The sequence below is a fragment of the Callorhinus ursinus genome, unplaced genomic scaffold, assembly GCF_003265705.2.
Source record: "Callorhinus ursinus isolate GAN/ISIS: 27379988/994484 unplaced genomic scaffold, GSC_fseal_2.0 scaffold54, whole genome shotgun sequence".
NCBI lineage: Eukaryota > Metazoa > Chordata > Mammalia > Carnivora > Otariidae > Callorhinus > Callorhinus ursinus.
In genome coordinates, this window is record NW_027397116.1 from 4,383,404 (window position 1) to 4,398,979 (window position 15,576).

Here is a 15,576-nt window from a genome sequence, read left to right on the forward strand (position 1 = left end):
TTTTTTTGCTGACTGTAGATCTCATACTCATAAAGCTCTGAGTAAAATATATGGTCAGTTCAGTCTGATTGCCTTGCAACTTTTGGCCAGTTTTTCAGAGACTATTTTGAAATGTACTTTTTAAATTGATTTTGGACTCCATCAACAATGAAATTGTTGTCCAATCTGAGAGATTTTACAAGGTTTCTATGTTATTTGGCTTAAGTGGGTGTCTGTCACTATGATGGACAAGGATATAAGGAATGCAGTATTTTTACTTTGAATCAGGATAGAGTAACTGCATTAGACTTGCCTTTCTGCCACAGAAGAGTATAAAACTAGACAAACTACTTAGAGCAACTATTTTCAGGCATCAATAAATAAACAGCACATGATTGTCATACTTGAGAACAAAACACACATGGTAAACTCCATAATTAGGGAGGTGAAACTCAAGTAAAGTAGTGGCCTTTCTGAGATGAAGATAGTGTTATCAGAGGTCAAAGTTACTGAAGTGGCTGGAATTTTGCAGGTTAGAATACCTGAGCTGTAGTGTGTGTGTGTGTGTGTGCATGCATGTGCACGTGTTGGGGTGGAGGGACACAAATGTGCCAGGCAAGTTTGCCTGCTGCAGGAGGAAGGCTGAAGAGTGATACTAAAAATCATGCAGTGCTAAGAGACATTGGATTTCCAGCCCAGCCCAAGAGCAGCAACTTCACTAATACTTTGGGCACTTAATTGAGAATCCAGAATCAAGCCCTAAGAGAAAGAACCATGCAAAAAAGTAAGAGGCACATGCTAGGGCCGAGTATAAAACCAAAATGGACACATGCTGCTAATAATAGTCCCAAGGCTAACCTAACAAAAGGACCCACCAGTAATTAATTTGCATAATGCACAGATGTAATACCCTTTAAAGGAAGACAACATAATCCAGACTCCCTATAATGTATTACCTACAATTAGCTAACATACAATTATTTATTATCAAATGTACAAAGAGATAGGAAAATGTGAACCAGAAGAGAGAAGTAGTCTATAAAAAAATTTCTGTGAGATTACCCAGATTTGGGGATTAGGAAAAAAAAATTAAGTAACATTCATTATTATTTTCAAGGACTTAAAGGAAGACATAGTCATAATGAATGAACAGATAAGGAATGTCAGTTTAGGGGAGGATCTCTGTGATCACTGAAGAGCTGGCTGTGTGGGCAGGAAGTCTTCACTGTATGGTGGCCCAGTGCGGGGACCCGGGAGGCTCGGTGTAACTCTGCACAGGAGTTCTGCACGCTCGGCCAGGGCTCCTTATGCTCATTGCCCCGCCTGCTGCCCAGAGACAGGACTGAGGCCTGGTCAACTGTCTCCTCGCCGGAGCCATGAACCAGTCCCGTGCTGGCGCCCGCCTGAGCATCGTGCTGGGACACCTTGGCCAGTGTTTGGCCAGGGCTGGTGTAACTCACCCCACTTCAGGGGCTGTTTCTCCTAACAGTTTCCATCCTCCACAATTCCAGTATACTCGGGATAATAACGTTCTAAGCCTAGAACAGAAACAATTTTATGAAGAAAATGGGTTTCTTGTCATTAAAAATTTGGTATCTGATGCTGATATTAAACGCTTTAGGAGCAAGTTTGAAAGGCTCTGCCAAGGGGAGGTGAAACCAGAGCAAATAATGATAATGAGAGATGTGTCCATTGCAAAATCAGAATATATGCCAAGTGAAAAGACAGTTTCAAAGGTCCAAGATTTTCAAGAAGACAAGGAACTCTTCAGATACTGCACTCTCCCTGAGATTCTGAAATATGTGGAGGGCTTCACTGGACCCAATATTATGGCCATGCATACAATGCTGATAAACAAACCTCCAGATTGTGGTAAAGGGCTCTTATTTGTTATGGAGAAGCCAAAAAAAAAAAAAAAAAAGAGAGAGAGAGAAAAAGAAAAAAAAATTTAGGGTGTTCTAACTATACCTGTGTGTATAACTGTTAAACTTTGATAAATAAATATATATGTCTTTTAAAAAAAAAAAGGAATGTCAGTGTGTAAGTGAAACTTTTAAAGGAAAAGTTATCTGCCCCTCCCCTCTCTCACACAGGCACTCCTGCTCTCTCTCTCTCAAGTAAATAAATATATCTTTTTAAAAAATATTCATTCTTAACTTTTTTTTATCTACAGTACCTCAAGTTGTCTGAGAATGTTAAAGTAAGTAAAAGATTTCTTCTCCACTTTTGTGAGAGAATAGATTTGTAGTTTTACAAAATCAGTTCTGGGTTGGTTTGAGTGAAATTATACCTTGTGAAATTCAAGAAAGGAAACCTTTTGTAGATGGAGCTGGGAGGCCAGAAAGGGGAGCTCGCAGGCCCCATTGCAACCCTCTGCAGACCGAAAAGGAAGAGATGATCTTGCATTCCCAACAGGAAGAAACCTACTTCACTATCCCAGTAGGAAAAAGGAGGATTTTCTCCTTGCCCAGTAAAGGCCCAGCCAATGAAAAACTGTCACAACTCAGCCAATGAAAAGCCATTACACTTCAAAGCCCCAGTTTACTCCAATGGACTTCTTGTTTATAACAGCTCCTCCCAACTCTCCCCTTTCCTATATAGAAGAGTGGTACTCTCCTTGGTCTCTGGACTTGTCTATGGCTTTTGCTATAGCTCTTTTGTTCCAAATTGCAATTCCTGAATAAACACAATTTGCTGGAAAAATAATAAGCTCTTTTACTTTCAAGGTCAACAACCTCATGGCAAAGGAAGAAATGTAGACAGATCAAGTCTCTAGAATAGAATACAGCCATGTTACTTCATTTGTGTGCCTTGCTGGACCACATCATCATTTAAATCAGCCTTGCTGTAGAGCACAGGCTTGAGTGAGGCAAATGGGGTACAACACAAGAACAGCCATAGGAACTTTTCTTTTTTTCTTTCCTTTTTTTTTTTTTAAGTAATCTGTATGCCCAAGGTGGGGCTCAAACTCACCACCCTGAGATCAAGAGTTGAATGCTCTACTAGCTGAGCCAGCCAAGCACTCCCAGACCTTTCTTGCAAGCTCATAGCTACTGCATGGTGTTCATGAGGAAAACGCAGAATCAAGTACTTCTGGCATTTTAAGGAATTCCTGTAGAAATTCTTACCACATCCTTTAATCAATTCTATAATACTCTGATTCTGTTCAAATGGTTCACTTTCAGTGTAGGGAAAACCCAAAGATTCCTGTGGGAGCCTCTGCCATTATTTGTGCAGCCTTACGTATGAACAAAATCTTTGTAATGACTATAAAGCCACCTCATTTTAACTTTTACTCCTTAGTCCTAGTTTTGTTCTCTGATGCAATGGAAAAATGGTCTGACCCTTCAGACCAAACCTCCAAAATGTGCAGATACACATTGTCTTCCCATGAGCCTCTGCTTCTTCAGAGTCATCTTCTCCAGAACTCCTCAACTTTCCCTCATTTTTTTTTTTTTTTAGATTTTATTTATTTATTTATTTGACAGAGAGAGACACAGCGAGAGAGGCAACACAAGCAGGGGGTGCCGAAGGCAGGTGCTTAACGATTGAGTCATCCAGGCACTCTCCTCATTTCGCAATCATCTTACTTTTCACCCCTCTTTCATGTAAGTTCATCAATGTTCCTCATGAAAAGTGACCCCAGATGTGTCCAAGCAAAAATTTTAAGGTTTTGGTACGGTGAATTTCTAGGGTAAAGTGACATTCTGCTTTTTGGACTGCTCACCTCATCCAGCCACCATCCCCTCGTCCCAGCCACCAATTGCATTTGAAGTCTCTCATTTTCCAATGGGACAGACTAAGGCGTAAAACTAGGATTAACCCACAGGGAGGGCAGCGACCCGTCGCCACTTCCGGGGTCGAGCGGAGGATGGCGACGCCTCCGCTGCGGAAGGAGGAGTTAGGGGCGGAGCCGCGTTTGCGTGCCGCCTGAACGGGCAGGCGGACTTTGCGCATGCTCGCACGACGGCGTCTCCAACTCCGCTTCAGGTGGCGCTTCGCTCGTGCTGTTCCCCAGTCGGGAGGCTGCGTTTAGAGTTGCCGAAAGATTGGGCGTTGGGCAGGTAAGTGCCGCTTCTCCTGTTCATCAGTCATTGCCAGCGTTCCAAAGTAGAACCTGAAGGGCTGTGCTAGGATTCACCCATGTTCTGCTGATATTTTCTCCTGATGTTCTGAAACCTTTATTTCTGGGAAAGAGGCGGAAGGGGTGTGAAGCTATGGTGGTTACCGTGGCAACTGCATAGCACCGACTTAGTTTTTGAGAATTTGGGAAGGGAGAGCTTCTTCTGTAAGGGCTCTTTAAAATGTGCGTCGGATGCAGATTTAGGTGTTAACTTCAAACCCATGCTCCTAAACCACAGCATTTGATTTTAAAAGGTGTATTCTGGCTATAACGTGGAATAGCAGAATTTAAGGCGGGTTAACTAGTTGGAAAGCTGATTCAGTGATGGAGACACAGTTTGAAGATGTCCTGAACTAGGGTAGTAGTGGTGTAGGACTGCGGAGAAGAGGGAAAATTGGAGAAATTCCAGCAGGTAGTATCAGCAGGACCTAATAATTGACTGGATATGAGGGAAGAGGGACAAGGGCCCTGAGCATCTTGAGGATTAAGTCCACACTTAGCTGGGTATATGGCTCTCTTTCTAGATTCTTTTCCCGTCATCAGTCTGTCTTCTGACCCCCTACTCCACGCAGACCCAAGACTCTGTTCATGCCAAGTAGTTTGATGTTCTAGTTTCTAGCATATTGTCTTCACCTTTCTTGCGACGTTGGGTCAGATTATATAATTTAATTAAGTCCCTCAGTTTTTTCAACATGAAAATGGAAGAAAATAATAGTACTTTCCTCAGGATTTTTATAAGGATTAAATGAGATAATTTATATGCTTGGTGTATAGAAAGGGACAATATATATTTACCACTGCTCCTATTATTGTGCTTGTATTGCTTTATTATTATGAGTCATTTTGCTGTTTCTTCCTCTAGACTTGAGTTGTGTTTTTTTTTTTAATTAAGGAGCATTACCTTATCTATCTTTGTATGTTCTTGTAACATAGGAGTAAAGATTAAAAAATTTTTTTGAATGGATCATTTATTTTGGCTTCTGCTGACATAATTTTATTTCTTACTTTAAAGGAGCTACCTGATAGAATTGATTTTTATTGATCGGACGTTATTTACTAGATAAAAAGATGGCAGTTTTTCTGTATAACTAAGAAGACTGTGAGATAAGATGTGCAGAAAGTAACCGATACTCTCAGTTTGGAACAGGTATGAGTGATTTCAGTGAAGAATTGATAAGGCCCAAGACAGAGGATGACCAGGAGGAATCATGTTTATTCTCTGGTACAGGAATGTCTTTTCCTTGGCTCCAAAAGCATATAGGGACTGTGGGTAAGTAAAATAATGTACAGCCATTTTAACTTTAATGCAAGGAGATGATAAGGTTCAATATGGGTACAGAGTGAATAACCAGGCTGATTTATTCAGTTTTCAGAATGGGACTGTATGAGGGTTTTTGAAGCTGTAAGCAAAAAAATCATAAAAAGAATAGATCTTTTTTGCTATTTTTCGTTTGAACTAATAACAGTCTGTATTGTGGTAGATACACTTCTTTTTTCCTCTAGCAATACTTACTAGGCACTTATATGCCTAGCATTGGCTAAATATTGGGGATACATAGGTGAAGAAAATATGGCCATTGAGGAGTACATATGTAGGAAGTGTTTTTAAGAAGTTTCTGTTGAGGGCGCCTGGGGGGCGCAGTCAGTTAAGCGTCTGCCTTCGGCTCAGGTCATGATCCCAGGGTCCTGGTATTGAGTCCCTCATAGGGCTCCTTGCTCCGCGGGAAGCCTGCTTCTCCCCCTGCTTGCCACTCCCCCTGTTTGTGCTCTCTCTTGCTCTCTCTCTGACAAATAAATAAATAAAATCTTAAAAAACAAAAGTTATTTATATTGAATTGCATTGAAATTATTCCTTTTTTTTTTTTTAAAGGTTTTATTTATTTATCTGACAGAGGGAGAGAGAGAGCACAAGTAGGCAGACAGGCAGGCAGAGGGAGAGGGAGAAGCAGGCTCCCCGCCTAGCAGGGAGCCCGATGTGGGGCTCAATCCCAGGACGCTGGGATCATGACCTGAGCAGAAGGCAGACGCTTAACCGACTGAGCCACCCAGGCGCCCCGCATTGAAATTATTACTAACAGAATTGATCTGTAATAAGATTTCAAAAAAAAGAGTATTTTCCCCATATACATATAAATATAAGCAAGTAAATATAAACAAGAATTTCTGTGGGATATATTTCCTGTAAGAATATATAAAAGAAGTGGTTATCTGTAAATGGGCATGTTGGATGGTGTAGTTCTGGGAATATATTAGAACTGACGCTTATTGCCTTCAAATCCATCTCTCTTAACCTAGCCATCTTTCCCCTTGACTGAGATTCTTTAGCTCCTAGAACTTGCTCCTATTTCTTTATCTTTTAGTTTAAATATTATCTCATTTAATCATCTCAGGAAATTAATCCTCAAATCCATGTGCTGGGCGTTTTAGAGATGAGGGAAATGAATTTCAAAGAAATTAAACTCTAAGGGTTGGTATCAGGAGTTAAACCCAGGTCTGTTGGATCTCAGAGCTTATACTTCCAATACCTGAAATATATTTTTAAAAATGAGATAATATATGTGAAGTTCCTAGCACAGAGCCTCATGCATAGCAAGTGTTGCAAAAATAAGTTTCTTTCCTCTCATTTTATTTTTGCTAACGAATGCACATGGTTTAAACATGGTTTGAATGGATGGCACTTAAGAGGGAGTGCTATTTCCGCCCATTGTAGGGAACTAGTAACTAAAGTTCCTGCTAGCTAAGACATGCTTGGGCATGTTTCGGTCATCAGTGTTCTATACAGAGCTTGTGTCAGTCTGAAAGCAGATAGGTATAAGACCAGAATTTACGTGCTTACAAATGTTTCATAAGTTATGGGTAGCCTGTTAAACCCACAATACTTCATGTCTGCAATGAGAAAATAATTTCAGGTAATATTGACATTGTAGTAATAAATAACCGTAATAGGAAAACAGAATTGCCTAGCAATTTTTCTTTTCCTAGTAGATATCTTTCAGCGTTCTGAAGGGTATACCCCCTAGAATAAAAACTTTGAAGGCAGGGGCCAATCTGGATTAAAACTGTATGTTGAGTACCTAGAAAAGTACTTGGCTCAAAATAGTGCTCAAAAAATATTTGTTGAGGGCGCCTGGGTGGCTCAGTCAGTTAAGTGTCTGCCTTCGGCTCAGGTCATGATCCCGGGGTCCTGGGATCGAGTCCCACATGCCCGCTTTTCCCTCTGCTGCTCCCCCTGCTTGTGCTCGCTCACTCTCTCTGTCAAATAAATAAGTAAAATCTTAAAAAAATATATTTGTTGACTGACAAGTTTCCACATTCTTTCAAGGGCTTTAGAGATGGGTTGATGGCACTGGTTCTTTATTTTACCTCATTCCATGTCAAAATTTCTTTTCCTAGGCAATTACTTTTGAAAGTGTATCAGCAACAAATAAGATGAGCTTTTGCTCATAAAAGAATGAAGTGAGAGATATTCCTGAGGTAACTAGGCTAAGTTGGAAGACAGAAGGGGAATTTTACAAGGATTTAAGGACAGTAAAGTCCAATTTCCAGTCTGAGCCGTGAAAACTTGAGATAGGTGGGAGCTTGGCCTGAGGTCAGTCCTCCTTTATGTGAATAAATGAGGTGTTAGAAAAGAGGTGTTTTGTCAGTTTTCTAGACTACCTCCTTGGTGTTGCTGCTGGTCCTGGGCAACTTGTATGTAAATCTTGCTAAGTGCAGCTTCTTATTCAGAGAGCTGGGCGGGCATAGTATTTTGCATTCCTGATAAGATCTCCAGTGATCCTAAAGGCTTTTGTTTCCAGGACCATACTGAATAGCAAGAATCAGAATCCCCAGGTGATCTGTATTTTTTAGTTTTACTTTGAGAAGACTAGTGTAGAGCAGTAGTCTTCAAACTTGTTTTGCTTGCTTTTCCTTTTTTTTTTTTTAATTAGGTATTGCCTTACATGGTTTTAAGATGCCATCTAAAAATTGTATTGGAAATTTAATAGTTGCAAAAGATAAAATTCCAACATAGGTTGGCATTTTTAAATAAAATTAGTTTATTACTTTTACAAATATATCCAGTGGATTCTAAATAGCATAGGAATGTGATATGCCTTTCATCATCCATTTTAAAAATATTTATGAATAAGATCTTAATTGATGGAGACTTTATACTGTTATTTTCCTTTCATACTTTTATCTTTGCAATAAAACTATCTACATTCAATTATTTTTTTGTTAATATTCTGAAGGGCTTTATTAAAATTCTGTCTCGAGTGAGACATCTTAATTAACAGTTGTACACAGCTGATGAAAATAACGTAAGTATTAAAAGTTGTGTTAAAATTTAATTAAAAGTAAATTTTTATTTAATAAAATAAATAAGGTTATCACTTTTTCCACTTATTTCATACATCTGTGAAGGCATGTTATGTATTTCCAGAATGAGAAAAGATTTAGCTTCAGTTCTGTTTTGTTTTCATTGTGATGTAATTTTGAGAAACCTTAGTTATATAAGTAAGTAGATGACACTGGATAGAGTTTAATTATAGCAGTGTATCAGGTTTTTGAATTCTTGAATCACTCATGAAGAAATTGCATAGTGATCTATTATAAAGAATTATTAGGTCCTTCCACACTTTTTTTTTAAAAGATTATTTATTTGAGAGAGAGAGCGTGTGTCAGCTGTGGTAGGGGGAAGGAGAGGGAGAGAGAGAATCCCAAGCCGACTCCTCACTGAGCACAGAGCTGGACATGGAAGCGTTTGTTTCAAGTGAAGCTAGCTTTGATATTGTGATGGGCTGAGTAAGTAATAACTACTGTTCCACTCGTTAAAACTTCTGCTTATCAGGGTGCCTGGGTGGCTCAGTGGGTTAAGTGGCTCAGTGGGTTAGGCAAATGCCTTCGGCCCAGGTCATGATCTTGGGGTCCAGGGATTGATCCCTGCATTGGAGCCCTGCATCCTTGGGCTCCCTGCTCAGCGGGGAGCCTGCCTCTCCCTCTCCCCCTGCCCCTCGTGCCCTGCTCCTGTGCACACTCTCTCCTGCATGCTCTCTCTCTCTCTCTCTTTCTCTCTATGAAATAAATAAATCTTTGGGGAAGAAAAAAGACTACTGGAAATAACAAGGGAAAGAACTCTGTAAAAAAAAAAACGTGCTTATCAAAAATCAGTTTTTTAAACTTGAATTGCAATCACTATGGGTAAAGACTCTTCTCTTTATAATCTATAGCAACTGGAGGGAAAAAGGAGAAGGATTTTGCTCAGACAACAAATGCTTGTTTGAGCTTTATCCAAGAAGCGCTGCTGAAGCACCAGTGGCAGCAAGCCGCCGAATTCATGCACAGTTACTTCCAGATCTTGGAAGATTCGGATAGCCACAAGAGGCAGGCGGCCCCCGAGGTAAGTGTCGGGCGAGTCAGCTGGAGGCCGTCACAGATAGAGGAGTGTTTCTGCCTGTGGAGCTCCACCCTGAAGAGCTTTTGCAGAATCTCAAATTGATTTTCTAAAAGCTACTAAAAGTAGTTTTGGGTGGAGAGTTTGTATTGGGATGTTGTTTCTCGGACTTCTTTTTACTTGTAAGGATTTTAAAGGAAACTCAAAATAGTTTGAACTCTCGGATTCCCCACTATTCCTTCCTTCCTTCCTTCCTTCCAGTAATTCTTCCTTCTTTCTCCATTTCATTATTTTCCCCTCCCTATAGGATATTTCCTATCCTACAAACATGTTATTTCTTCCATCTTAAAATCGTCTCTTGACCCCCACTTGCTCCACAGGCGTGTCCCAGTTTTCCACTTCCGCTTTCAGCAGAAGTCCTTGAAAGAATGTGTATACTCGTTCTCTCTAAACCCTCTCCGGTTAGGGTCCCCCGACCACCAGCATGACCATTTCTTCCAAATTACTTTGTCAAGATCAATGGTGCGCAGTTCTCAGTGCTCGTATAACTTGCTCTGTCAGCAGGATTTGAGACAGTAGATCACTGCCTCCTGTGTGATAAACTGTCTTCATCTGGCTTCCAGGACACTACAGTCTCTTGGTTTTCTCTCGCCTCACTGGCCTTCCACAGCCTCCTTCTGTGAAGGCTCCTCTTCTCCCTGGCCTTTTGACTTGGCAGTTCCCCAGAACTCAGGCCTTAGTCCTCGTCCTTATTTGAACTCACTCCTGATGAGCCCATTCAGTTTCATGGCTTTAAATTTAGCCTTAAATGGATGATTCCCATTTGTATATCTGTGACCCTGACGTCACTTCTCGTCTGTGTTCCTGTTTCCAGCTGTCTATTCCACATCACCGCTCGGGTATCTAACAGCCCTCTCACACTAACATATCTAAAATGGATCTTCTGGGGCTCCTGGGTGGCTCAGTCGGTTAAGCGGCTGCCTTCGGCTTGGGTCATGATCCCAGGGCCCTGGGATTGAGCCCTGCATCGGACTTTCTGCTCAGTGGGGAACCTGCTTCTCCCTCTCTGTCTGCCTGCCTCTCTGCCTACTTGTGATCTTTCTCTCTCTGTCAAATAAATAAATAAAATCTTTAAAAAAAATAAAATGAATCTTCTGATCTTTACCATCAAACCTAATTGTCCTCAACTCAGGTGACGGTTATTTTTTTTATTTTTATTTTTATTTTATTTTTTTAAATTTTATTATGTTATGTTAATCACTATACATGACATCAGTAGTTTTTGATGTAGTGTTCCATGATTCATTGTTTGCGTATAATACCCAGTGCTGGGCACCTGGGTGGCTCAGTTGTTTGGGCAGCTGCCTTTGGCTCGGGTCATGATCCTGGGGTCCTGGGATCGAGCCCCGCATCTGGCTTCCTGCTCAGTGCAGAGCCTGCTTCTCCTTCTCCCTCTGCTTGCCACTCTGCCTACTTGTGCTCTCTTGCTGTCTCTATCAAATGAATAAATAAAATCTTTAAAAAATAATAATAATAACACCCAGTGCTCCATTTAATACGTGCCCTCTTTAATACCCATCACCACACTAACCCATCCCCCCACCCCTCTCCCCTCTAGAACCCTCACTTTGTTTCTCAGAGTCCATCGTCTCTCATGATTCATCTCCCCCTCCGATTTCCCCCCCTTCATTTTACCCTTGCTACTATCTTCTTTTTTTTAACATATATTGCATTATTTGTTTCAGAGGTACAGATCTGTGATTCAACAGTCTTGCACAATTCACAGCGCTCACCATAGCACATACCCTCCCCAATGTCTATCACCCAGCCACCCCATCCCTCCCACCCCCCACCACTCCAGCAACCCTCCGTTTGTTTCCTGAGATTAAGAATTTCTCATATCAGTGAGGTCATATGATACATGTCTTTCTTTGATTGACTTATTTTGCTGAGCATAATACCTTCCAGTTCCATCCATGTTGTTGCAAATGGTAAGATTTCATTCCTTTTGATGGCTGCATAATATTCCATTGTGTATATATACCACCTCTTCTTTATCCATTCATCTGTCGATGGACATCTGGGCTCTTTCCACAGTTTGGCTATTGTGGACATTGTTGCTATAAACATCGGGGTGCACGTACCCCTTTGGATCCCTACCTTTGTATCTTTGGGGTAAATACCCAGTAGTGCAATTGTGGAGTCGTATGGTAGCTCTATTTTAAGCTTCTTGAAGAACCTCCATACTGTTTTCCAGAGTGGTTGCACCAGCTTGCATTCCCACCAACAGTGTAGGAGGGTTCCCCTTTCTCTGCATCCCCACCAACATCTGTCATTTCCTGACTTGTTAATTTTAGCCATTCTGACTGGTGTCAGGTGGTATCTCATTGTGGTTTTGATTTGTATTTCCCTGATGCCAAGTGATGTTGAGCACTTTTTCATGTGTCTGTTGGCCATTTGGATGTCTTTGGAAAAATGTCTGTTCATGTCTTCTGCCCGTTTCTTGATTGGATTAATTGTTCTTTGGGTGTTGAGTTTGGTAAGTTCTTTATAGATTTGGGATACTAGCCCTTTATCTGATATGTCATTTGCAAATATCTTCTCCCATTTTGTCAGTTGTCTTTTGGTTTTGTTGACTGTTTCCTTTGCTGTGCAAAAGCTTTTTATCTTGATGAAGTCCCAATAGTTCATTTTTGCCCTTGCTTCCCTTGCCTTTGGAGACATGTCTAGCAAGAAGTTGCTCCGGCCGAGGTCACAGAGGTTGTTGCCTGTGTTCTCCTTTAGGATTTTGATGAGCTCCTGTCTCACATTTAGGTCTTTCAACCATTTTAAGTCTATTTTTGTGTGTGGTGTAAGGAAATGGTCCAGTTTCATTCTTCTGCATGTGGCTGTCCAATTTTCCCAACACCATTTGTTGAAGATACTGTCTTTTTTTCCACTGGACATTCTTTCCTGCTTTGTCAAAGATTAGTTGACCATAGAGTTGAGGGTCCATTTCTAGGCTTTCTATTCTGTTCCATTGATCTATGTGTCTGTTTTTGTGCCAGTACCATACTGTCTTGATGATGACAGCTTTGTAATAGAGCTGGAAATCCGGAATTGTGATGCCACCAGCTTTGGTTTTCTTTTTCAAGATTCCTCTGGCTATTCGGGGTCTTTTCTGGTTCCATACAAATTTTAGGATTATTTGTTCCATTTCTTTGAAAAAAGTGGACGGTATTTTGATAGGGATTGCACTGAATGTGTAGTTTGCTCTAGGTAGCAGTGACATCTTCACAATATTTGTTCTTCCAATCCATGAGCATGGAACGTTTTTCCATTTCTTTGTGTCTTCCTCGATTTCTTTCACGAGTATTTTATAGTTTTCTGAGTACAGATTCTTTTCCTCTTTGGTTAGATTTATTCCTAGGTATCTTATGGTTTTAGGTGAGATTGTAAATGGGATCGACTCCTTGATTTGTCTCTCTTCTGTCTTGTTGTTGTTGCCACTGATTTCTCTGCCTTGATTTTATATCCTGCCACTTGACTGAATTCCTGTATGAGTTCTAGCAGTTTTGGGGTGGAGTCTTTTGGGTTTTCCACATAAAGTATCATATCATCTGCAAAGAATCAGAGTTTGACTTCTTCTTTGCTGACTCGGATGCCTTTTATTTCTTTTTGTTGTCTAATTGCTGAGGCTAGGACTTCTAATACTATGTTGAATAGCAGTGGTGATAGTGGACATCCCTGCCGTGTTCCTGACCTTAGGGGAAAAGCTCTCAGTTTTTCCCCATTGAGAATGATATTCGCTGTGGGTTTTTCATAGATGGGTTTTATGATATTGAAGTATGTACCCTCTATCCCTATACTCTGAAGAGTTTTGATCAAGAAAGGATACTGTCCTTTTTCTGCATCTATTGAGAGGATCATGTGGTTCTTGTTCTTTCTTTTATTAATGTATTGTATCACATTGATCGATTTGTGGATGTTGAACCAACCTTGCAGCCCAGGGATAAATCCCACTTGGTTGAGGTGAATAATCCTTTTAATGTACTGTTGGATCCTATTGGCTAGTATTTGGTGATGTTCATCAGGGATATTGGTCTGTAATTCTTTCTGATAGGGTCTTTGTCTGGTTTTGGGATCAAGGTAATGGTGGCCTCATAAAACGAGTTTGGAAGTTTTCTTTCCATTTCTATTTTTTGGAACAGTTTCAGAAGAATAGGTATTAATTCTTCTTTAAATGTTTGGTAGAAGTCCCCTGGGAAGCCATGTGGCCCTGGGCTTTTGTTTGTTTGGGAGGTTTTTGATGACTGCTTCAATTTCCTTAGTGGTTATAGGTCTGTTCAGGTTTTCTGTTTCTTCCTGGTTCAGTTTTGGTAGTTTATACATCTCTAGGAATGCATCCATTTCTTCCAGATTATCTAATTTGCTGCCATAGAGTTGCTCATCATATGTTCTTATAATTGTTTGTATTTCTTTGGTGTTGGTTGTGATATCTCCTCTTTCATTCATGATTTTGTTGATTTGGGTCATTTCTCTTTTCTTTTTAGTAAGTCTGGCCAGGAGTTTATCAATCTTATTAATTCTTTTAAAGAACCAGCTCCTCGTTTCGTTGATCTGTTCTACTGTTCTTTTGGTTTCTATTTCATTGATTTCTGCTCTGATCTTTATTATTTCTCTTCTCCTGCTGGGTTTAGGCTTTATTTGCTGTTCTTTCTCCAGCTTCTTTAGGTGTAGGGTTACATTGTGTATTTGAGACCTTTCTTTGTTTCTTGCGAAAGGCTTGTATTGCTATATACTTTCCTCTTAGGACTGCCTTTGCTGTGTCCCAAAGATTTTGAACAGTTATGTTTTCATTTTCATTGGTTTGCATGAGTTTTTTTTAATTCTTTAATTTCCTGGTTGACCCATTCATTCTTTGGTAGGATGCTCTTTAGCCTCCATGTATTTGAGTTCTTTCCGACTTTCCTCTTGTGATTGAGTTCTAGTTTCAAAGCATTGTGGTCCGAAAATATGCAGGGAATGATCCCAGTCTTTTGGTACCGGTTGAGACCTGATTTGTGACCTAGGATGTGATCTATTCTGGAGAATGTTCCATGGGCACTAGAGTAGAATGTGTATTCTTTTGCTTTGGGATGGAATGTTCTGAATATATCTGTGAAGTCCATTGGGTCCAGTGTGTCATTTAAAGTCTTTATTTCCTTATTGATCTTTTGCTTAGATGATCTGTCCATTTCAGTGAGGGGGAGTGTTAAAGTCCCCTACTATTATTGTATTGTTGTCGATGTGTTTCTTTGCTTTTGTTATTAATTGGCTTATATAATTGACTGCTCCCATGTTATGGGCATAAATACTTATAATTGTTAAATCTTCTTGTTGGATAGACCCTTTAAGTAGGATGTAGTGTCTTTCCTCATCTCTTATTACAGTCTTTGGTTTAAAATCTAATTTGTCTGGGGCGTCTGGGTGGCTCAGTTGGTTAAGCGACTGCCTTCGGCTCAGGTCATGATCCTGGAGTCCCGGGATTGAGTCCCACATCGGGCTCCCTGCTCAGCAGGGAGTCTGCTTCTCCCTCTGACCCTCTCCCCTCTCATGCTCTCTCTCTATCTCATTCTCTCTCTCTCAAATAAATAAAATCTTTAAAAAAAAAATCTAATTTCTGGTATAAGGATTGCCACCCCAGCTTTCTTTTGATGTCCATTAGCATGGTAAATGGTTTTCCACCCCCCTCACTTTCAATCTGGTGGTGTCTTTGGGTCTAAAATGAGTCTGTTGCAGACAGCATATCAATGGGTCTTGTTTTTTTTTTATCCAGTCTGATAGCCTGTGTATTTTGATTGGGGCATTTAGCCCATTTGCATTCAGGATAGCTATTGAAAGATATGAATTTAGTGCCATTGTATTGCCTGTAAGGTGACTGTTACTGTATATTGTCTGTGTTCCTTTCTGGTCTATGTTACTTTTAGGCTCTCTCTTTGCTTAGAGGACCCCTTTCAATATTTCTTGTAGGGTTGGTTTTGTGTTAGTAAATTCCTTTAGTTTTTGTTTGTCCTGGAAGGTTTTTTTTTTTTTTTTTAAGATTTTATTTATTTATTCATGAGAGACAGAGGGAGAGAGA

General features: G+C 40.3%; 1 protein-coding gene across 2 annotated transcripts in view; it reads left to right on the forward strand.

Annotated features, from left to right (window-relative positions):
* Positions 1-3,917: 3,917 nt before the first annotated feature.
* The window catches only part of TAF1A (TATA-box binding protein associated factor, RNA polymerase I subunit A), a 36,632-nt gene continuing 24,973 nt past the window's right edge, over positions 3,918-15,576 (forward strand). Inside the window, exons 1-3 of one of the 2 annotated variants that reach the window (XM_073884057.1) lie at positions 3,918-4,043; positions 5,240-5,372; positions 9,313-9,482. In XM_073884057.1, coding sequence (XP_073740158.1) covers positions 5,252-5,372; positions 9,313-9,482 — 291 coding nt within the window. In that variant the 5' untranslated portion in view covers positions 3,918-4,043; positions 5,240-5,251. The remainder of the gene's footprint in view (positions 4,044-5,239; positions 5,373-9,312; positions 9,483-15,576) is intronic. The other variant, XM_025892120.2, reaches the window with a different exon arrangement.